This window comes from Apostichopus japonicus, chromosome 1, assembly GCF_037975245.1.
Source record: "Apostichopus japonicus isolate 1M-3 chromosome 1, ASM3797524v1, whole genome shotgun sequence".
NCBI lineage: Eukaryota > Metazoa > Echinodermata > Holothuroidea > Aspidochirotida > Stichopodidae > Apostichopus > Apostichopus japonicus.
In genome coordinates, this window is record NC_092561.1 from 11341846 (window position 1) to 11367213 (window position 25368).

The 25368-nt window shown below is 37.2% G+C and overlaps 2 protein-coding genes across 2 annotated transcripts; both read right to left on the reverse strand.

Annotated features, from left to right (window-relative positions):
- Positions 1 to 688: 688 nt before the first annotated feature.
- LOC139967522 (uncharacterized) lies at positions 689 to 24053 on the reverse strand. The gene is made up of 7 exons (XM_071971413.1): positions 23668 to 24053; positions 23042 to 23166; positions 11468 to 11537; positions 9786 to 9914; positions 8026 to 8202; positions 6686 to 6796; positions 689 to 5052 (listed from the first exon to the last, which is right to left on the reverse strand). Exons 1-7 carry the CDS (start codon positions 23836 to 23838, stop codon positions 4876 to 4878), a joined length of 960 nt encoding a protein of 319 aa, XP_071827514.1. The 5' UTR covers positions 23839 to 24053; the 3' UTR covers positions 689 to 4875.
- LOC139971985 (52 kDa repressor of the inhibitor of the protein kinase-like) lies at positions 1980 to 3031 on the reverse strand. Its single transcript, XM_071978852.1, has 2 exons — positions 3028 to 3031; positions 1980 to 2419 (listed from the first exon to the last, which is right to left on the reverse strand). Exons 1-2 carry the CDS (start codon positions 3029 to 3031, stop codon positions 1980 to 1982), a joined length of 444 nt encoding a protein of 147 aa, XP_071834953.1.
- Positions 24054 to 25368: the final 1315 nt, after the last annotated feature.

Below are 25368 nucleotides of genomic sequence, written 5' to 3' on the forward strand. Positions count from 1 at the left end.
AAAACAACTCGGATTTATATTCTTATACGGGTATTCGTTGACAAACGCACGTACGGAGTTGGTTCACGACCTCTGACCTCTACACACCCCTCGGAAGACTTGCGACCTGATTCTACGTCACATACACACACACACATATATATATATATATATATATATATATATATATATATATATATATATATATAGATATATATATATATACCGTTGCTGGAACTAGAGCAGCAATGCTTCAGTAGGTCACGATGAATTGTTCAGGCTAAAGACCATCGATAGGATATTGTCTAAAATTTGCAGAAAAATAAAGTAATTTTGAAACCGACTGCCATCCTCTGGGCATTTTCTCTCTTTTTGACATCACATTGTCTAAATTGACTCCATGATATCTGGGAAAAGTTGACAACCCTAAGGAAAGTACTTCAGTCATTTTAGTCACTCGATAGGAACAATGTACTCCACAGAACAATGTACTCCATAGGAACAATGGACTCCATCAAACAATAGACTCCATAGGAACAAATTACAATGTACTCCATAGGAACAATGGACTCCATCAAACAATAGACTCCATAGGAAAAAAATACAATGGACTCCATAGGAACAATGTATGCCATAGATGATGAAACCAAGAAAAAATGGAGAAACCAGCATAAATAGAAACATAATAAATCCTTTCAAAGACAATAACTCTTGGTTCAAGGTATTTATTCCAGGTAATATAAAAATGTGACAAGAAGAATGGTATTACACAATTATAACATGGTTAAACATAATTTAATATATTAAACAATGAGCTTTATATCTGTTAACCCTTTCAGAAAAGTGAATGAGAAAGAAGATAATGCAAAAAAAAAAAAAAAAAAATAAGAAACACTTCAACACAGAAACCTCAATAACCTGTAGTAGACTCATTGTAAACTTGTTACTGGCAATCTATGATTGATACGGTGGGTAGAGTTGTGAGAGAGAGGGGGGGGGGGTGACTGGCAGTACCCTCCAGAGTGTTACTGGCAATCTATGATTGATACAGTGGGTAGAGTTGTGTGAGGGGGAGGGGGCAATCTAAGATTGATACGGTGGGAAAGTTGTAGGAGAGGGAGGGGGGATGAATGGCAGAACCCTCCAGAGTGTTACTGGCAATCTATGATTGATACGGTGGGAAAGTTGTAGGAGAGGGGGGGGGATGAATGGCAGAACCCTCCAGAGTGTTACTGGCAATCTATGATTGATACAGTGGGTAGAGTTGTGTGAGGGGGAGGGGGCAATCTAAGATTGATACGGTGGGTAGAGTTGTGGGAGAGAGGGATGGGGGAATCTATGATTGATACAGTGGGTAGTTGTGGGAGAGGGTGGGGAGGGAATGAATGACAGAACCCTCCAGAGTGTTACTGGTAATCTATGATTGATACGGTGGGCAGAATTGTGTGCGGGGAAGGGGGAAATCTATGATTGATACAGTGGGTAGAGTTGTGGGAGAGGGGGGTGACTGGCTGTACCCTCCAGAGTGTTACTGGCAATCTATGATTGATACGGTTGATAGAGTTGTTGGAGAATGCAGGGGCGTATCCAGGATTTTCCACTAGGGGGGGCGTCAGGCATGAATGATCGCCGTCCTGGGGGATGGGTCTAAGGGGAGGGGTGGACAATTTTTGCTTCGAAGAAGGGCTGAAATGCAAAATGGTGCCATATGTGATCCATTTTTCGACCTTAATAATAAGCAACATTTCCATAAAAAATGGACACAAAATGCACAATTTAGTATGGCTGGCATGTCACTTAGTGTTTGTAAAACTTGTGACCGACTGGGAAATCTGGTGATTGCCAAGTTTCACCATCAAAGCCTTTAAGAAATTTATGAATTTTACTTTAGTTTATCAATGATTTACAACATGAAGTTTGGCAACAATAGCAAAGTGGTCTGACTGTACACACAGTGGTTGCATTACTGCTAAATTTGACTGAAATTGATGCAGAGATAATTACTTCTCTTCCATTGGGTTAAGAAATGTCATCCTTCGTGGATGCTTGCGACTGTAGATGTTGACAATTTCATCATAGTCCAAGGCAATGTCCTTGTGGAAATACAACAGGATCAAGGCATTGAGGCGGTCTTCTAACATGGTACTGCGAAGCTTCGTCTTGACAATCTTGAAGGCGGAATGAACTCGCTCAACCTTGGAACTTGTAACTGGCAGGAGAAGCAAAATCTGGAGTACAGCACAGACATTTGGAAACTGCTTGCTGTTCATCTGCCGTAGTGTGTCACTGACTGTTTTTGGTCTTTCAGCGTCATCCACTTCCCGCCAGAACCGTTTCCAGAGCCGAACCTCCTGGGAGACAGAAGCAGGAGATGGCATGTCCGGGCCGTAATACTGCACGATGGCATCGACCTTGTCATCAGAGCAGAGGTCAAGGTTCGCTGGAAGAAGGCACAACGCCCGAACAGCTTTATGGGACAGGCTGGTGAAACGATTTGACAGCTCAGTAATCAGGCCATCCAAATATGGAATGAAAACAGCCCTCTTCCAGTAGATCTCACATAAAGGTCGTCATCAATTTTTTTTTTTTTTTGGCTAAACTTTTTTTATTTTGGTGACGGCCAATAGGGGGGCGCACGCCTATTGCGCCCCCCTGGATACGCCCCTGCACTGGGGAGGGGAAGGGTGAATGGCAGTACCCTCCAGAGGATTAACAATTTGACTGATACATAAATGACCATTGAACGCATTTATTTAGCAGATAATAGTGTTAGTGTTCAATGTTGCATTCTGGTTAACCATCACTGGATCAACTTTCTTGAAGTTCAATTTTGAAATTTAACCAAACTTTTGACCAAAATACTATTGATGTGTGATCATTAGAAATTAATCTTTTCATTTTCATGCAAAGGAAAGACAAAATATTAAGTTGAATGAGGTGGAGAAATGGAAGATCAGTTTTTTACGGGTGGGCTGCCACTTTGAGTGCCAAATGCAGAAGTTTGAAATAGGTGTGCTAGCAGGAGAAAATCCTCTCAAAAGCCCAAACCCATTGTAAAGTTGCCTTTTTGTGATATATATGCTCAGTGCTTTGAAGAAAGGAAACTTCTTAGTCTTCACCTTTCGTAAAAATTGTCATCACAAGTTGAGCAAAACTTTACGAATGGCTGGTCATCAGGACCGGCAGGCGAGTAGCAATGAATTTGCCAAGGGAGGGGCGAACCTGTAGGCAACCTATTACAGCCATAGATTCAGTATTGGAAACTATCTAAGCATAGCACGACCATGGGTTGGCGCGAAGCGTACAAGAAAATTTTGGCCAAAAATGCCTCCCAGATCGCTGGAAATGGCACTTCCCTGGCCTTGTAAGTTGAATCTAAGCATTTACTATTTTGATATTACTAGCGATATCATGAAAACATACAAAAAAAAATTGCTCAAGGGGGGGCATTCACCCTCTTTGCCCCCCCCCCCTTGGCTACGCACTTGGCTAGGGTCTCTCTACGTACTGCAAAGTGTGAGGAGACAGGTAGGTGAAGGATGATACAAATACCGTGTAACTGTAAATACTGTGTAACTGTAAATAATGTGTAACTGAAGTTGTTCATGGTTACTATGATCATAGGCGTACAGGACCAATTCAGTTTGGGGGGGGGGGCAGAAACTTTTGTGCCTGAAAGTTCCTGTGACACTATCTAAGCGGAGCGCCACCATTGGTTGGCGCGTAGCGTACAAATTTTTTTGGGGCAAAATCTGCCTCTCAGATTGCAGGAAATGGCACTTCTGAGGCCTTGCAAGTTGCATCTAAACATTCTTAATTTTATAATTTCACGTTTTAGAAATTTACACTTCCACAAAAATTTGGTAAATTAGAAGAAGAAAAAATTTTAACGATCGTTTTAGACTTGTAGTCATTCACTTCAGAGACTGCTAATTTCCATGCATGGATGTCACCACGAATATTGTGAGCAGCGTTCCCTGTTAATAATTTTGGGCGATAGTGCAAAAAGCGTGGTAGCCCAGATGAGCTGTGCTTACGGTGGTGTTACACGGAAATATTCGGGCATCATGATGCTAATTAAAGAAAATCATTAGAGCTATATCACAAAACAAATAACACAAAACGCTCTCCACGGAATTGTCGGGCAAAAATTTGAAAAAAATTTGGGCTAGCTACTGCATATTTAACTATATTTATAATTTTTTTTCCTCTTAGGCTGCCCGAATTTGTCAGAACTTTTGCCCGAATTTCTTGTCCTCTGGAAATTTGGGGGGCAGTCTGCCCCCCCCCGCCTCGTACGCCTACGCCTATGACTATGATGACAAACACGTAGTGGGTTCCTGCTCATGCAAGGGGATGTCTGACTTCAAAACCGTTGCTACTATCTTGAGAACTTTTCGAAAGCTTGATAAAACTGTTTACATGAAACTAAAATGATGACTTAAGGTTACCTTTGTTCATAGGACATTTTCATGTTACAATGAAAATCAAACAAATGGAAAATTCAATTACATATATATGTGTATATATTTCTACTTACTTTGGTTGTCTGAATTATATGACATACTGTACACTGAATAGCATGGAATTTAATAACGGAGACCTTTGCAGGTATGCCCAACTGGAACAACAAGGCATGTGACCAAAACAAAGGAAGCAGAAATTTCCTGTATTACTGATTGTTTCTGTCGGAAATTAATTTGAATCTAAAACAACACAGGGTGCCAACTAAATGGTACAAAGTTGTAAAAGAGGAAATAAACATGTCCTACGTGTGCTACTATGGTAACTGTGCAAAAACAATATTTATGATTGAAGCAAAGGTTTCATGGTGGTGCGAAGACAAGAATGGGTATAATTTCCAGATACTCTAGCCTACTGCCAGAGGGAGGGTATTTAATAAGTCATGCTGAACCTCATCTCTAGGTATTCCTTACTCCCTATGGGAGGGTATTTATTAGAGCCGTCCAGGCACGCAATGATTTCATCATCGTCAGGGTGGCCAAATAATGCTATGGATTGTCTGCTAGCAGAATTCTCTTCCTCTGTGGTTGGCAACATAACTCTGTGTTTCTGCAAAGTAAGAAGAATGATGCAATGAAGCTACTGATACCTCTAAAGATCTGTCGACTACAGGCATAACAGGAATAACCCGGGTGGGTACATGGCAAGATATCCCACATTGGAAGTGGGTAGGGGAGAGGAATTGTATACCCACCTAATTGGTGATTTATATAAAAAGTAAACAACAATGTCCCAATAATAATAATAATAATAATAAAGAAGCAATTTTTTTGAAAATGAGAGTCTTTGTGAGAAGTTAATATCCAATTTGATTGTACTTTTAAGTTTTGGAATCAAACTTTTACCCTGATTGCAAAGTACCTATAGTAGTATGGAATTGTCCTGTGGTACACTTTAGTTTTATCCTTTACCAGATAACTTGGGCCTGTGTTCAGATAGCTGCAATCAAAATCAGCCACAATCTCCTTTTTCCATATCATTTTGACCATTTTTTGTACTAAGTTGCCAGTCATTATTACTATAACAACAGTGTAAAACAGTCATGCCTAGAGTCACTTAAAATTTGTTTTGAATAAAATGACATGAAGAAGATTGTGGAGTTATTACAGTGACTAGAGTCAAGAAAATCACAGACAAGGACTTAAAGAGACTTATTACAACTCTGTAAAGCAACAGTACTTGGACTTATGACTGTAGCAAGTTACATGGGGGAGGGGAGGGAGGGGTATGAGTTAAAGTTAACAGTACTTGCGAGTACTACAACAATAGGTACATTTTGCCCACAAAGGCTTAGTTAACAACTCATTAAGGATATTTTAACCATTACTATTTAAGCTCAAAGTTATAATGTATAGTTACTTTAAGAATCAATCTGTGTGTAATGTATAGATACAACAGTAGACAGATAAGAATCCAAGCTACCAGCAGACACGGATAATTTAGCAGCCATCACATTTAATAGCAATAAATTTATCATAAATTATGGAACATGTTAAACAAACAAATGTCAATAGCAACACATGCTGATACAGTTTAACACACACTATTTTGAATCTGTGTGTAAAGAACTGCTGTGCAACTTTTGTTTCTTTTGATGTCAGGAAGTTGTCAAGGTCTTTGTCCAATCATTATTAACTTTTTATTGATGAGGATGGCCAATCAGAGGTCTGCAAGGACATCCTGAGTAAACGTTTTTTAACAATTGTGTACAAAAACACATCTTTGTATTCTCTCTATAATGTATGTATGTATGTATGTATGTATATTTGATCTTCCCGCAAGCAGGAACTCGCGAAAGAAGCCATGGAGGCTTGTTGACTTGGAGGCTTGGAGACTTGTTGTTTGTAATGGCCCTTAAACAAACAGTAGCTTGATGAAGAAATTGCATTTTTCATTACTCTTTGTATTTCCTGTTTGTATGGCTCTATGCTCGATAAGGTTGCTACTTTTCCATTTTCATTTTACATAAATCCAATTACAACTACACTGAAAGATCTTTCCCTATGATAGCAAGTTAAGCAATGACAACCTAAGAATTTGCACTTCTTCAATTCACATTAATGAATATGTAGTTATTGTATCATGCATACTTCAGGTTTAATTGGACCACTGTGAAAGTTGAAACAGGGCCCTCCGGTTAGGAGAAGGACCGGCCTGCCTGGTATGGACGAATTACACTTACTGATGCAATCAATCTGTCCGAAGTCCATCTCTGCATAAGATCTCCAATATTGACAAGAATAGTTCCCTCTATGGGTGGGGCCTTCACCCATTCATCATGAACATTGCGTACCTTCACAATATACAAAGAAGTAACACTATTCATATCAATGGAACCAGTTATGAATTTTCCAATTAATTACATTACATGGCATACTTCATACAGAAAGAGGTTGTATGTTCCACTATAGAAAACTGTACATTATTTAGTTAGTTCATGGCTTATACATAAAGGAAAAATAAATAAAGGAAACTATTATCAGTCATTCTCACGGACAGGGTCATCACTAAGGGAGAAGGAGGGGTGGAGGGAGAAGGTGGGAGGGCAGGAAGGACACATGTCCCCCAAATTTAGGTTTGCCATCCCATGCTGCCTCCTCACCCCCTTGAATTTTACCAAGCATGAATATCTACTCTAAACAACTTTTCATAATTAAGCATTTTTGCATAAAATTTGATAAAAAGTAATTCCAAGCATAATTTTATGCAATTCATACGATGCTGGTGGCACAATCCATTGTAACTTTGTCTATGCCAGACAACACCTTTTAATGTACAACATACTATACAGTATTGTAACTTCTAAGCATCTAACTTCAACCACAGTAATCAGTAGAGCTGTACTAGTATAGAAAGAGGGAAGAATATATAATATATGATCAATCAGTACCACAATGTCTTCTCTGCAACTTTTTAAGCCCTGTAAACTTGTAGATTATGCAACACATATGCAATCAATCTTCACTTAAATTTTAGTGCACATCTAATTATCAACCTCATAAATCATTTGCTTTAAACAGCCATCTTGAATCAGGTTATGGATACAAAGATGAGCTATTCACATAGACCTGTGGCATTACCAGTGATCAACTGTGGCCACTTTGAAATCTTCCCTAGAAGAATTTTCCTTTTGTATACCCTACAGTGGCACAGACAAGACATAGCAAACTTCAACATTTATCTCAAAATTTGGACCATTTCATCAAATATTCTCAGATTTGATTCTCTCCACATTTTCAACTACTTTCTTGAAACTGAGACTTTTTAACAGTTTTTTCACAAATTCTTCATTTACCAAGAAATATTGTTGTAAAGTTTCTACTTTTATCTCACATCTTTTGACACACTGTATTGAAAGTATTTCTTTTAACCAAAGCTGCACATCCTTTACTGCTAAATATTTGCTTTACAAAGTGACAAGGCTATGCAGCCATGAGAAACCTTAGAGTCTGTAGGCTTTCAAGTGTGCAGATAAAGGAGAAGTATTATCAGCAATATCCCAGTTATAGCTCTGTAGCCTACCTGCAGACCTGCCTTGCCATCCTGGAAGAGTAACGTGATGCTTCCATAGTCGGAATGCTCTCCACAACGGACTTGGTTCTCTTTTATTTCCTTCATGTTGAGGCGGGGATAGTGTAAGCTTCGCAGGGTGCCAGTTTTGCAAAAGAATTGGTGCTTCTTGGCCAAAAATTGTGGGTCCTGTAAAGATTAGATAAGGTAGAGTTTTTTATCATGTATCACTATAATGGGTGGTATTTTGTTTGGATATGGGAGTCACATGAATGTTCTTTAATGTTGGTATGGAACCAGATTGATTCATTCGTGATTTTTGTATTATTGAACTCTTGAGTGGACATAATTTGTGAAAAAAAAAACACAATTTTGTTTTCATTCCAGATCCAGTTGGTGATATAACCAGCTACACTGTTCTTTTGGCTTTACCTTTAGTAACACCCCACCCTCTCCTCTCACACCCCAACTTTAAAATACATTTGCAATTAAAGTAAATAGCATTATTGTTCAATGCATTCAGCAGAGTATATTATGAAAGACCAACTTAAAATGAAGTACAAAGGAACTGAGATCTTTCTAAGAAAACAGCACTGTTCGCATTAGTCTTCTACATAGCTGTTGTAGAATTATCACGGTTCTCTTTTATAAATATTCTTCCACTGACTGTTGTAGAATCATCACTGTTCGCTTTATTCTTTTACGTAGCTGTTTGCTTATTCTTCCACGTATCTGTTGTGGAATTATCACTGTTCGGTTCATTATTCCACGTAGCTGTTGTGGAATTATCACTGTTCGCTTTATTCTTTTACGTAGCTGTTGTGGAATTATCACTGTTTGGTTTATCCTTCCACGTAGCTGTTGTGGAATTATCACTGTTAACTTTATTCTTCCACGTAGCTGTTGTGGAATTATCACTGTTTGCTTTTTTCTTCCCACTCAGCTGTTGTGGAATTATCACTGTTCAGTTTATTCATCCACGTAGCTGTTGTGGAATTATCACTGTTAACTTTATTCTTCCACGTAGCTGTTGTGGAATTATCCGTTTTGTTTATTCTTCAACATAGCTGTTGTAGAATTATCACTGTTCGCTCTATTCTTCCACATAGCTGTTGTAGAATTATCACTGTTCGCTTTATTCTCCCTTGTAGCTGTTGTAGAATTATCACTGATCGCTTTTTTCTTCCCATGCAGCTGTTGTGGAATTATCACTGCTTGCTTTATTCTCCCACGTAGCTGTTGTGGGATTATCACTGTTAACTTTATTCTTCCACGTAGCTGTTGTGGAATTATCCCTGTTTTGTTTATTCTTCAACATAGCTGTTGTAGAATTATCACTGTTAGCTTTATTCTTCCACATAGCTGTTGTAGAATTATCACTGTTCGCTTTATTCTCCCATGTAGCTGTTGTAGAATTATCACTGATCGCTTTTTTCTTCCCATGCAGCTGTTGTGGAATTATCACTGCTTGCTTTATTCTCCCACATATCTGTTGTAGAATTATCACTGTTTGCTTTATTCTCACACGTAGCTGTTGTAGAATTATCACTGTTTGCTTTATTCTCACACGTAGCTGTTGTAGAATTATCACTGTTTGCTTTATTCTCACACTTAGCTGTTGTGGAATTATCACTGTTCACTTTTTTCTTCCACATAGCTGTTGTGGAATTATCACTGTTCGGGTTATTATTCAATGTAACTTTTCAAGAATGAATTACATTATGCAGGCAAAATTATCATGGAATAGTAATAGGCCTCTTCTTAATACTCACATCAAGTTCGAGGCCCAGACCCATGATTTCCAGGACCCTCATCTGGACTGTATTTCCGGCATCAAACAAGGTTTGAAGAGCTCTGCTCATATCTGAGACTACTGGAAACTTATCCAGTTCAGCTGAAACCTGGAAAGAAGAGTAATCTCAATAACTAATTGCCTAGAAAAGTCAATAATTCGATAATAACGATGCAAATTTTAAGTTGAAACAAGACTTTTATGCAGAATATTTTATATCCAATGCTGTACAGGTTTCAACCACTCACCTCTACCACTTCATTTCAGCACATTGTACCTCAGCAAGGAATCATTTTGTTATTCAAATTCTTATAAAATAATGTTTCCTGTGAACAAAACTGCTATACATCTTTGTATTTGTATAGACCATCTTGTAGAGCATTTTGTGATGAGATACTGGATAAATTTTAATATTGCCTGCCCAAAGTTCATTTTTTTATTTATTTTTTTCAAACATCAAATTACATTTTACGTATAAAGTAACATGTCTGAAACACATCCAGCGATCTAAATTCTAGAAGATTTCATTAAACTCATTTCAAATGGGCAAAGCAAATTACAGTGTATGTAGAATGACCACATTTGCATATATTATTAGCTCAATGATGAAAATTTGGAAACCTTATTTCAACACCTATCCAACAATGCATAGGTTCCTATTGCCAAAAGTGACTGGATTTTGAGTAATTAAAATTTGTAAATAATTTCCCAGGGACCTTTGAGACCTTCGTATATAAGGTTAACTTATATCCTTCTATTGCCTTGTGACTAGTATCTGGCAACTTATTTTAACCATGAGTACATCCTCCCCAAGCATGATGTAGATTTATTTTTTAAATTGTTTTCATGTTCTTTCCTGAAATGTCATAAGTTGAGATATTATTTAACCCTGCTTCATTCATCCCACTGCCATGATGGTACTAACATATGTCCTTATCTGATGCAAGGCTTTCCAAATGTCTCACATAAAGCAGACCTTTCAGTTGATTTTGGTTTTTCATACCAACATAAAAAGATTAATTATTTTGGACTTAAGTATTGAATACCATAGAAAAATAATGAACTTCATTAGCTTTACTAGTCCAATTTGATTTCCACCCCAAGGAAACAAAAGTCATTCTAAGACTTTTAGTTCCTAGCCATCTTACATGACAGAAATCTTTGTGAAAAACTCCTCAAAACAGCTACTACAAATCTTGTTCCATTTAGGAAATACCCTTTTAGGAAAGTCATGTCTGCATGGGTGCTGCCATTTTGTTAATCTGTGATGTCATAGTGCTACTAAGATTTGAAACCTTTTTACCTTCTCACTAATTTTCTTTCATATTTTCAAGGTGGAATGCTAACTGTGTTGACCCTGAAGCCAATGCCATTGTTAGGTCGTCATTTAAAAAGCTTCAATGTTTTATTTTCAGCTTTTGCAAAACCCATCTTCTTCATAAATCCATATAAACAATTCCAAAGCATAGAGAGAATTGTAACAAATTGGCGGAGCATGTGCGGCTCGATGATGTCATAGTTCGACTTGATCAAGTCTTCAGTTTTGTGTGTGCATGAAAGCTTGTCTTAGCTTTTTATGGAAATTCATGTTAGTTATCTTTATCTCTTTATAGACTAATAACTATGTGTAGGATTTGCGTCTTCTTTAAAGATCAGCCGTACCCTTTCAGCTTCACACGGTACAAAGTTAAATGCTTCCTTCAAATCTTTGTAGGGTCTCTCTGGATTTAGTCTGTGGAGAGAGGAAAGACAAACACATTCATATTTTAATCAGCTGAATTAGTGTTTTTGGAATTCTATTTTACAATGTGATAAACAAATCTTCTTTTCACTTTTACAGGATGGATAGCACAGTATGCACAAATTGGTCATATAAAGCAAACATACAGTTCAAAATTGACTTGTTAAAGTCCTTTTGATGTGATATATTTATTCTGTCATCAATAGGGCCTTCCTTACTATCATCTCTTTGTTTATTTATTTCTAACAAAATAACACTGAGAATTTTTTGTTTTGTTTTTTGGGGGTGGGGGGGGGGGCTTACATGGCCACATATATTAATATATAACACTGCAATGTTTCTGAACAGTCAAATCATTTGAAAGCAATGTTTTAAGGACAGACTTCTGTATCCTTTTGTTCTATTAATTTTAATTAATTTCACTTTCGGTTACAGCATCAGCCTGCAAACTGAACCGTATAGGCATTGAAATGTGTACTGACAGTAAACAATACTTTTATTGAAGTATAAAAGATACCGGTCAGGGTTAAAATTTAATTCACTAATAGCATGTCATGTTCCTGCAAACTTGTAACAAAATATCACAGGCCTAGAATTTCAAAATGTTAGCCACTTGCTAAAGAATGCTAGAACATATGAAACCGGTTGCCTAAATGAAATTCCCACTTGCTTTTTCCTTGAATTTACAGAAAAACTACTTTAATTTTGCACCATCAGAAAAATGCAGGTGTCCTTTTTTCCATTGCAAACAGCAAAATCCGATGACATTTAGAGCCAGTAACAGCCTGAATGTTGAGGCCTGTGTCATCCTGCTATAAACTGACTGTGCACTAACAGTTGTACACATGTGATGTAACACACAGAGATGTTATTAAAGGCCTTATTAAACCGAGTGCCGCCCTCTGAAAAAAGTTAACTTTCGGTTGCTTGCAAGTGAAGTTTTCTTCTTGTCGCTACAAAATGCAGACAGTAATGAAACGTGATACCTTGTTATCTTTTATCTGGACCTGAGATGTCCATCGCTGCTTTGTACACTGTATTGTGGGTATATTGACCGTAGCTGCATGTATTAATGTACACTAGTGTCTAATTACCGACGGTCGCAAGCTATGTGTGTATTTTCTGGGATCGATGGTGGTGTCTAACACTTCTGTTACATCTTATTTGAAACTAGGTCAGATTACCGGCATCAGACATTTCTTTGTGCGTGGATCTTCACTCGCTTTAATAACAGAATGCTGGTAAGAATGGTTATCTGGGAATAGTTTCTTCATTGCTTCAAAAGTATACTGAACTACACTGTTACAAGATTTTTAGAAATGAAAACTTTCATTCCATGTCTTAAAATCAACACAAAATGCTGGGCTAATATTGAAATTGATGCTATGTGAATGATAAGGACTATTATTTAACAAGCACAAACTATGATCTTGGTAAAGAATCTGACAAAATGATCCAGTTTAGTTACATGACTAGAAATAGAGATTCCTGGGGATCAACCATGTTAAACCATGCACTGATAGGTCTAACTACATTTCACAATCATAAAGCTGTAGCTATATATAACTTAATGTTACATGGGATTGGTGCACGCTATTTTTGTATTTTGGTTTGTTTTCTTTGGTAATTCTATAAACATTTCTCGATAGTGTTTACATCCTGTTCATAGCTACCAGGTCTGTTACACATGCATGCATGCCAAATATGTCAAATGCCTTGACTTCTAGTAGGGATGGATGATATATGCTAACCTCATGTTAGTTCTAACTCACTACAGTAGGTATGTCAGTATACATTGCAGAAGTAGCTCATTATTAACCATGAGGCTATTACGGCTAGGATTGCATCATGGATATATAAACTCTAGCCACATGAGCTTATGTTTTGGTTCAGTTAATCTAATCCACAGAGTAATTATTCAGTATTCTCATTTAGCTTAAACGACTGGTAAACAGCTGGTATCGAGACTGACAGCTTTGGGAACAATTCATGCAATTTTAGTAAAGATGTTACCATTGTTTATCCAATTGTCATTTACTTAACAACATGGATATAATATCCTCTCTGACTCTAACAAAAGTGTAAGTACAGTTGGTATTTCAACCAGTTGATATGCTATAATTTGTCATGTATCCAGAATACATTTTGAATTCAAACTTAAATTCAATCAAGTCAGCATCAAACGATATATGTAGAATAAAGATTGTATCACTATAAGAAGTAACAACCTGACTCAACTACAAGTGGTAGTGTTAAGCAGAATCACCAGTACACAGCCTGACAATCCAAGAGTGTCCACATATCCACATTCAAGTTTGTATGGGTCCTGATTAGTCAGACTAGTAGATGCGACCCCGTTCAGAAGACATTTTGCTAGGATGCCTGTAGGACCTCGCTGTAAGTTCCATAGGAACTGACATTCTGACAGCTGGGTTCAACACACCTAAAATAGCTAGTTGCTCTTTTAACAATTCTTACTGTGTGAAAACCAGAAGAGACATGTATAATATACACTACTAAGAAAGTGGCTTCTTGCCCAGTAGCTAGCCTATAGTCATGGCACCACAAAATATGCAATATTTTCATGATTTATCAAAGTATATACATAGACAGTGATTTCATACTGACAAGAAACCTTTAGCTAAGCCTACTGCTAACAAATCCATCCCATGGACAGGGTGGTTACAATTTCCATCTGATCACTTGAACACATGTAATTTAGTTTGCTACAGCCTTAGTAAGGTCATACATGTAGAAGTTAATAATAGGAAGGAAAGAGGAAGGAAAAAGATTTACTCTGAAGTTCATATACATAAATCTAGCATTGTACAGTTTGTTACAACAGAGGTGCATGCACTTTAAGACAAGTCCTGGATGAGAGACTTAATGATTACCAGCATCATACATTAGCAATTCTCAGTTTTATGAAGTTACCACAAAACCTACCGGTATATTATGAATTTATATTTAGGAAATAACAAAACATTTTTTGGACAAAAATTCTTTGGACCGAACTTTGGGACCAAAAAAGAATACTGCAAGCGGCGCGACGTGATAGATATTTTGTTGGTGCCCCGCAATGTTTTTTGTCCATGCTGCAGGCGTCTTTATTTTATTGCTCAAGCGATATCTATAGTTTTCATGTTACCCGCCCGATAGTTATGTAATTTAACAAGGGGCAATGATTGGTCACACAGCATGTGTGGCATGCATTGTGGACGTTTTCAAATTTCCACGACTGAGCCCAGTGGTTGAGCGGGGAATGGCTATTGCCCCCCCCCCCATTTGCGCAGGACACTGCCCCCCCCAAAAATGGTAGGCCTACAATGTATTTTGGTCTAAATCTGAACACATTTTATTCAAAAATTGATTTGGCCCAAAACATACAAACAAATTTCAGCTCACAGGCAAGTTTCGGTCACAAGCACTATTTGGGTCATAACAAACTTTGGGTAACATTTTCTTTCTGTGAAAAAACGGTTTTAAAAAAACTTGGTCCGATAAAAATGTTGGTCCAAAAAAATTGAGTCCCAAACTTGGGTCACAAAAATATTCGGGCCACAAAACTAGTTTTCTTGGTACAAACAAATTTTTGGATAAAAAAAAATTGCTCCGAATTTTATCTTTTTGTCGGAACATAGAGATGTTGGAACTGATAGAGACGTTGGAACTGATAGAGATGTCGGAACATAGAGACGTCGGAACATAGAGACGTCGGAACATAGAGATGTCACCCATTTATCATGTTGCAAATGAATGCAGCTTGTGCCTGGATCCATTGCTACAAGTGTGACTATGGTAAACCTGAGGTCTTTTCCTTTACTGGTGGAGAATGATATCACCAGGCAATTCCAGGCTAAAGTGTCAAGATTTATGGTTTCAATCAGCCTATCTAATCTATAATAAGATTAACAGATAGGTTTACAGTGTCTGCCCTCACAGTGATGTCCTATGGGTGTAAAATCCATTACAGATGAAAAGTCACTCTTCCCCTCTGATTTCCTGGGCTATAAAAACATCTTTTCAAAAGTAAAAATACCTGCAGGGCCTTCTTATATATCATCAGGAATCATTTCAAAGATATTATTGAACATGAGAAAAGATAAAAAAAGATGTTTTTTTAAGTTTTGGAAAACAGATTAGACCTTTTGACCTGAGTTCTGTCATTGCGGAAAACACACTGAATATTGTTTCTTTTACTATTAACTGCCCATTTCATTACTCACACTAAAGCTGCAAGGGGGTGCAACGAAAGTGTGGAAATTTGATACTCAGCCGATGGACTAAGTGATTCACAAGAGCACTGTCAAGTAAAGTCAGTGACAAGATCTAGACTGCATTGTAAGAATTGATACATTAGCAATGATAGCAGGGTATTTAGAAGGTTTAAAGCTCAGGGAAGGTATGTTCCTTAAATATGACAAAGGGAGTAATTGATAGGTAGTAGGAGAGGATAGGGACCATAGGTATGAATACTAGGGAAAAGGAAAACAAACAGTGTGTGAACCAGGAGAAGCAAAGGAAGAAGATATTTCAGTATCAAAGGAACTGCTAATACTGACTTCTCAGTTTCCATTATGAATATATCCATTAGGACATACTGTACAAAACTTGCAGAATATCTTTAATATCGTGTTACTCATTTGGCATTCCTTAACTTATTTAAAGCAACTCAAATAATATGAGCAGGCAATGTTTCCTCATGATCTTTCATCAGCTCATCACCTCTTTAATAGTCCAACCATTTAAAGTCATTACACAAATATATACTGTATAACAGTTGCAGTCCCCATCTATTCCAGATGCTGTTAGCCAATCAGGTTACAAGCTGTTATTGTGGTGTCAAACTAGTTTCTCTGGCAGCCCCACAGTGTAGATTTACAGTACCTATCATAGAGTACTTTATTTATTGCATTACAAATCAGTGTTGGCACAGCATACTGTAGCAATGCAGTGCATTATATAGGTTGCTTAATTTTACCAGAAAAAGTATCAAAGAGTGTACAAAGAAAGTATTCTATTTCCTATCCTACAAATAGTATTTGTAAGCATTGAAATATTTCAAATATCAGCAATAACAATAGATGTTTAAAACTAATCATTATAGTAGAGATCTTTGACTCCAACCCAATTGTAAATCTTGCTTGGTTGCAAGATATTGGAGTTTAAATGTTACATTCAGGGACTGCCATTTTATTAATGTGTGATGTCATAGTTATCACTGGCAGGTGAAAATTTTATGTTCCCTTTTCATGTTCTTGTTTGTTTATTAATGGTGAATGTAAACAGAACACGATGCCACTGTTAAGATCTTCAGTATCTTAGATAGAATGTTTCAAAAACCCACCTCTATTATGGAAAATAAATATTGTAAGCAAAGAAGACCATCTCAAAATTCAAGTTAATGTGGCTGAATCATGTTATATTTAGACTTGATCAAGTCTTCAGTTTTGCATAAGAAGGAACATTAAAACTGTGATATCTCTATAATTGTGTTTTGAGATGTTGTACCATCACAAGTATATTTCTATATAACATTGACCAATGATGATGGTTAATAGGTTCATTTCTCTTTTCAGCAGCTGAGAACTGCGCAATTATTTATTAGAAACATCCTTTCTATGACTGCAAACAGATGAATATTCATATTTACATGCCCATCATCCAGACAGGCCAAACAGTTCAGACTACTAGTTGCTAGCTCTCACATTATTGTCATCTGACAAGGATCGCTGTTACCAACAGATCACTGGGACGCTGGTATATCTGGTGATGGTGTTTTGTTTTAATGGAAGGATATGGACATTGCAGCTTAGAATACCGAAGTCTGTGATTATGCAATGGATATTAAGAGATTAACCTCTGTTTTATTAACATAAGATTTATACCTACTCAAAATCAGAGACATGTTTAATTTTGTTTATACTTCTAGTTTGCAACACAGCTACAAACCTATACGCGGTGAGTGATCACATATCAATCGAAATAGAACAACTTTGAAATTCAGTTGATAAACAAAACACCAGCAGACACCAATAATGTCAGAACAACATATTAGGATATATTTTACAAAAGAACCAAAGTCCATTTTTCCTGCTCCCCTCCCCTACCCCATCCCAATAAAGAATCATAAATGTCCTATCTTGATAGAAACTGGTTAGTATTAATTAAAAATTTATAAAAAAAATTATTCTTTGAATTGAAGTGGATGCTATGGACAATCTGGTCGAATCAGTATATTCAATGTTTTGCACAAATTAAACTGTAATGCATAGTAACCTAACTACAGTGTACAGCACTGTAAAATAACACTAACACAAACATGGACTATATATTGGACCAGGGAGTTTCCATAACAACTCCCTGCTGAGAATATACTTGTTTCTTCAATTTGTCAAGTTTCATGTGAACTACACTTTTATCTGCCATGCTTGGATCAAACATAAAAATGAGTGGATTGGTGGTTTATGTGGCAGACTCTATACTCTTAGATCAGACCTAAGAAGAACATGAAGTATATACCAATTGGGATATATCAAGCAAGGTTTCACATGGATACAAGCTATGATCATCGCACAGATTGCATTTGCCTTTTGACAAGGAATTAATCAATGGGATTTACCTTCACCTATCTCAGTATTTAAGAAAGAAATGGTTTGTGTGCTAGACTTTTGAATTCAGTCACTTTGACTAACCCCCAAATGTTATTCACATCTCTACAAGTATGTTGAAATTAAAACTGCTAGCATATGTTGCTTTTAATTGTTTATAACATAAAAAACTTTATGCCAACATTATGTTTAAGAGGATTTTCTTGTTGCCTTCAATTTTTAAATATGACATCCATGATTTAGCCTGGGTGACCTAGTAACCTCTGTGGGATACTCAACCACAAGCAAACAGAAAACAAAAAGAGCCATGAAATTTTCTTCATAACAGCTAAGCTTACAAAAGTTCTAACTCAAATGTCTACCTGCCAACCTTTGAAAGAGTTGAGTGCAACCAGCGATGTGTTTAATTCCACCACAATACATTTATAGAAAAATATGAACAAGTACAGAACACTGCAGACCAGCTTCTATTGATCTTAAGCAGGGAGCATGATATAGCAGACAGTACAAAGGTGTACAAAACTTAACACCCACCTAGCCAAATACAAACACATTTTAAAATTCAGAGCGTATTTCATGTGCCGTATCCTAACATTGTCACAGTGTCACAAATTGTTTGCAATATATATACTGCTAGAGCTCTGTCCATGTGTATGGCCCATGAAATAGCACCAATTTTGTATTATAGGCTAGGCTATGTGGGGGGTTTGAGCTTATTGTCTTGCAATGGCAAACTGATATTCTATACCTAGAATACCAAAATTCACAATATATATATATATGTGTATGAATTACTTGTAAATTTTACTGGGTAAGTCAGCAAGCCAATATGCCATGTCCCCTGTGCGTTTCTGTACAATTTTTTGGAACGACATCGGAATTCAGAAGTAACACCAAACATTTGACTTTTATGATACGGATTGGAAATCTACTCCAGGAGACCTATCGACAGGTGACTGATGAGGACTTGGTATTTTTTATTGTCAAGATGTACTACAAAATGAGATGTCTTGAGGGATCAATACTGTACAGTTACAAAGTCATTTTTAAGAAAGTTTCTACAAATTTAGAACAAGTGATGATATAGATCTCTAGTTACATTCTGACAAAATAAAATAAAACTGTTAGCAACTGCTTATCCACTAGAGAGCCTGTGTAAGAGAATGTGTAAAAGTAAGTTGGCCTGTTTCGATCCTAGCAGGATCTTCTTCAGAAGCTTAAAGACAGTCTCTGAAGAAGATCCTGCTAGCATCGAAACGTCAGGCCAATTTACTTTTACACAAAATATCAACAAGTCTAAACAGAAAACACAACTGAAATACTAAACTTTACCTAGTTACCTAGTTGAAAAATGCACCATAGGACTTTTAAATAGTTGATTTGGAAGGAAGAGTGTGATGACCTTAGTTATTAGTGGTGCAGTGAAAGAATGTTTAAAGATGTAGGTTTGGTAGATCAAAGTGCATATATGTGTATGAGACAGGTATGTATGTTTGTATTTTAGATCCTCCTGCAAGCAGGAACTCGCAAAGAAGCCATCATTGGCTTATCAAAGCTGAAAGCTGACCGAAGTCAGTCTCTTAGATTCATATTTAACGTCCATGATTATGAGTTGTCAATTGTCAACAACTCTGTAGCTGGACAACAAACATTAATCTAGGTGTGACTCCAATTCGGGACCTTATGATTGAAAGGCACCGGCCTTAACCACTGAGCTAACACTCCTTGAGAGTCAGGTAAGAGAATGATAAAGTAAATCACCTAGTAACCCAAAGAAGTTAAGCTGATTAATCAGTAATCTGACCTTGACATGTTTAGAATACATGGACAATGAAGTGTAAACAAATACCCCAGGTGGCACTCGTAAAAATTAAAGGATTGAAAGCAATTATAAGGTTTCCACCTTACAATGTGTGTTTTATGTGGCATAAACCACAGGATACATTCATCAAGTGCAAATCCTGAAAACCCAACAATTGATGTAATTATCACAACAATATATGGTTCACACATTACTGGTACAAAAGGTGTAATTTTGTGAAAAAAACTCAAAAGCTTAAATTATTAATTACAAGAAACTCCAAGGTTTGACACTGTAAAATCTGTATTGATTTGGAGGAAAAGAGCTTAGGTATGTAAATCATAATTAATAACATTAAGTTGCAAGTGCAATTATTACTTTTCCTTAATATTATTATTAATGGAACTCATCACAAAGTGTATGTATACATGCAAACCAAGATCATTTCTTAATAGCATCAATTTACAATGTAAAATGTGATTATGTGATTATAAGTGTTGAAGATTGTTGCCAGGAATTCTATGACAATGACACATCAAATCTTCTTAATTCACTACAGTAGCATAAATTGTGACTTCAATAGATTAGTGGCCTACATAATAACAGAGAAAACAGGTAAGTAGATACATCTGTAATCTATGCCAATGTTATCTTTTAGTTCACTAAAAGTTACTGGAATTATGATAAAAAGAATATCCACACTAACAGACAAAAAAGGGCTGATAAATTAGATTCCTGAGAAATCTCAAAAGGCTTTTGACCTCTTGCAAAACCATAGCAACACTTGTAAATACAATGAAGACCTCAGATAACCTTGACCTCTGGCACCATAAACAAAAGTGTTTCTTGTACACATAAAAGTGGATCTAATATCAATTGTGAGTTTCAATCACATGTATAGGTTTTGAGTTATCATGCTTACAAGTTTAAGCATCTCACATATAAACCCACAAACATCAACACATTATAATATCTCTGCACTGCAGTCCAAAAAAAAAAAAAAAAAACATACATTCAAAATCATTACTGCTTAATAATATTGTAGCATTTTACATCCATACAATTGTAACTGACAAATCAGCAAAAAGGAACATGAAGTAACTTTACACAGAACTAGTGGTCCTGGAATTTATTTTTACACCTCGCTGTAACATTCTGAAAGTACAGTTGTTTCAGTGGTTGAAACTTCAACATAAAACTCCCAAAACTTAAAACATCTCACAGGACTCTAACCTGATATAAAATTGGGTAAGACAGTCACAAAGTTGCCAAAACTTAAAGAGGTTATGAAATGAAAAATTTTCATGTCTTGGAATGGTTTATCTACACTACTACAACACCACCCATGCACAACTCTCCGTAAATACGGCTTCAAACGCCAGAAATTCGCTGTCAAAGTATTCCCTAGAGACCTCTCGAGCTGCCAATCGTAAAAAAAAGCAAAGCTGCCCACCGCAGTTCATCTGACGTCATCAAAGGAACCATTTCAGCCAAAGCCGACTCCCCGCTGTTTACCGATACGGCGTTATACAGTTTACAACATGTAACCACAACACTCGTCTCATCAATTGTCTTCTTCCGAATCTCCCGATTCCGAGGAAATAGGACTTCACCTCTCAGGACATTCGTAAGCTTTGACTAAAATTATTTTCTTGAGGAAGAAGAGGAGGAAATAGTTTTCGAGGGTGATGAAGATAATATCGGTGGTTTTCCTTATCAATTGAGCCCCTTGCAGAAGAATTGTAAAACGATCCCGATGGCAGAGACGCGTCGCTGCCGTGCGAAGTCCCTGAGCAGAACGGTTGGACGACCCTGAACCGAAACTGGTCGGTTGAGCATAAACGAAACCATCGTTATTAAGACCTTCATATGATTTAAATTATCTCGAATGTCAATGATCCTGCTACTTAACTTCGTAGCGAATCTTCTAGAATGTTGTGTCTTACAGTGCAAGGGAAATGTGACGTTCTGTACAGTGCAAGTGCAACCATATAGTACCAGTAGTTGTAACATGGGTCTAGACCTAACTGATAGACGTTGTATAGCAGACTAGCCCGTGTAATTGTATCATCCAACTCTTACGCAAAATCACAACAAAACGCCAGTTTTACCTGCACAAAAAAAAACTTGCAGATCTAGTAGTGATTGTTCTGAAACCAACTGGCTTTAAGTTTTGTGCAAAATATTAGGTAACCAAAAAAAAAAATCGTCATTTGCTGTATCGAGGAGGCCTAGGCTATGGTCATAACAAGTACTTTGGCAACAGTATATAGGCCTACAGGCACTCATAACGTTGTGTATGTGTAGTGTTTTGAGCGAGTCGTGTTCAAATTCTTCGATTTCTGTCTTTTTTTTTTGGAAACGCTTGCAGTTGAAATCCTTATTAATTGTGGTGGAGCAACCTGATATCACATATCGTCCCGGCATATTTAACAGTAACGAGATAAATTTACGTAAAAACAAAGCGACAAACACCAAATCTCAGTTACTACGGAGCGCTGCAACAGTGCAATGTTGTGTGTTCTCAGACGTCTCGGAAGTGAGCTGAGTTCCTCGACTGACGTTCACGCCGTATTACCATAAATACAACAATTTTTCGAAAGTTTTTATTACCCTCGAATTTTTGATCGTTTATTCCTCGAGGATGCAAGCTTCGTTTGACACAAATTGGGTATCATTGGAAAGCTACGAGTATACAGAATACGATGAGAAAGAATTTTTTTTCCATTTCATAACCTCTTTAAGACAAACTGTTGAGCATTTGTTCAGAGTTTGAATATATCTATTTGCAAGATACTCATAATGTTTTGATTATTCTGGTCTTTGCATGTATTCACGGTAAGATAAATTTGAGCAATGCAGCTCTATGATGATTTGTATTACCATCAGGTAATGTTTCTAAACTTTGCTGATCTATAAACGTCCCACTAAACTGTGGGCATGCAAACATACCCAACCTGAAAGAAGAATACTTGTTTTGGTTTACTTTTCGGCACTTGTTTCTTTTCTTTTGGATGTCCAGTATATTGGTGAAAAATTCTAGTAACAATATGTTGATAGTTGGAGTACATTAAATTTCTCACCCTTCCTGTTCCATCTCCACGTAGCCAAAGTTACTCTTTGGTAGGATGTCTCCTCGTCTGTGTTTCAACTTGACACCTTCATTCAAATCAAAGAAGGCTTTAGACTTTCGGAAAGCATCTTTGATCTAGTAGGGATCAAACAGAAAATGATCAACTGTTAGAAACCAGGAGTACCAAATAGTCGAACCTGTTCTACCATGTCAGTCAGCACCTTTGGGGACTTACGTAGTAAATTCTCTAGGATGGGATATTATTTCCTTTAATTCTACCACTAATCTGTGTGTGTAAAATCATATGCAGTACTATGTGCCTGCTGGTTGAATTCATTTATAGGCTATGTGGTAATGCTTGGCAAAGGTTGATCAATATACAACATGATATACTGGAGTTCCACACAATGTCAACCATGCAATAATATCAAGTGTCATTCAATGGGAATGTTTATTATAGCAAATAGTTGGACATGAGCTAAGAAATATATCCATGATTCCTATAGCAGCACAATCTTCTCAAAGCACTTATGTACTGTACCTTCAGCATCAACTGCAGCATTTTGGATTGTCAGTTCTAGGGGCACTTACTGACTTAGATTAGTTAGAAACTGTCGTAAATCGTACTGAACTCACCACTTGAGGAGGGCAGCCTGTGTTCTTGAGATAGACAAACCCTATTGTCGTAAAGGCATTGTGAATGTCATCGACAAGCTTCTGTAAAGTTTTTTCATCAGGTATGTGCTTCTCCAAGCTGTATGCGGAGAAATCAACAACAGGCACCGAGTCAGTTCCACGAGTACTCATTTCGCTGGATTCTTTGAAACTGGAAATAACAACATATAACTTGAACGACACCTGAAGCTTTGCAACGGAAGCTTACTTTAAGCTAGGCCTAGATCTTAATGGAAATGATATTACAGTCACAATGCAAATGCAATATCGGTAGTCTTCCGACTAAGATACTACTGAACGTGTGAGAGTTCCTCTTTCGCTCTTATAATATGTACAGCTGATCACAGCAGCTAGGTACCTAGGTACGGTTCTTCTAATACTAGACTTAAAACGCGCCCTCAATCCCGAAAGTTTGATTCTTTGTGTAAGGCCATGAAAAAGTTAGTCAGTAGGGCCACTTACTGACTTAAGATTAATAAATGAAACTGTGTTAAATTGTACTGAACTCACCCCTTTAGGAGGGCAGCATGTGTTCTCAAAGGCATTGTGAATGCCATCGACAAGCTGCTGAATAGTTATGGCTCTGGTTGGGGGGGGGGGGGTAGGAGCAGTGGCGGAGCGTCCATACAGTCAGAGGGGGCGAATGCCCCCCCCTGACGGACTCAAATGGACTGCTGGCGCCCTTTTCAGCCTTTTACCACTTTTTACTTATTCGCGATTATTGACTTTTTTATTGCGCTGTCAAATACCTATGGAAATTTGTCACAAATTGTTGGTGTAATTTTCTGACAAAATGGCGATGACACCTATTTATTCTTCGTTTATCTGCAAATTAGCAAGGGCCGGAAAGGGTCATTTCCGCCGATCTAGGGAGTGTCTTTACTCAAAATATTCTATATAATATATATAATATATAGTATTGATAGCATACTAACACATCATATATTTAAGTGATATGGCCGGTGTGTATCGGTTTATAGCATAACGAGTGGTGGTTGTGGAATGAGAAAGTGCCCCTCTGATGTTGTGCCCCCCCCCAGGGATGTCGCTAGAGCGGGTGTGGGGGTGTCTCACCCCTCCACCCAATTTTGGTAAAACTGACGATAGTTGTAAAATTTGAGTGCGACATTCGGAAATTCCGACTGTCACACTCTAATTTTTGCGACTGTCGCACTGTTATTTTCATTTTTGTAATTTGTCAGTGACGTAAAACTTTCGGTCAAAATTGACCTTTAATCAGTCATATTTACCACGTTTTCCTTGTCACATTGAGAAATTGTATCTCGCGATCCTTATAGTCCACCATACAAAACTTCGTTTGATTTTGAATACTCTAAAGAAATGCCTAAGAGAACTACTGTACAACGTTTGCCAGCTTCAATTCGGATAATTTATGTATTAATTTTGCTATTGGGTGGGTTGACTCTGTTCGCTAGCTTCAAATAAGTTCAGGATATACATCGTCTATATGGCATACAATTAAAACACTCAATACAAAATATTCTGTATTATAAATATTTGTTCATTTTTCTTTTCTTTTCTCCCAGGGAGTCTCCTACCTTGTTAAGTCTTTTATGACTTTTTAGGAGACTTCCTTTCCCTTTGTACACAATTGGCGATAAAACAAATAAATGAATATAAAGAATACTAATCTACGGAAAC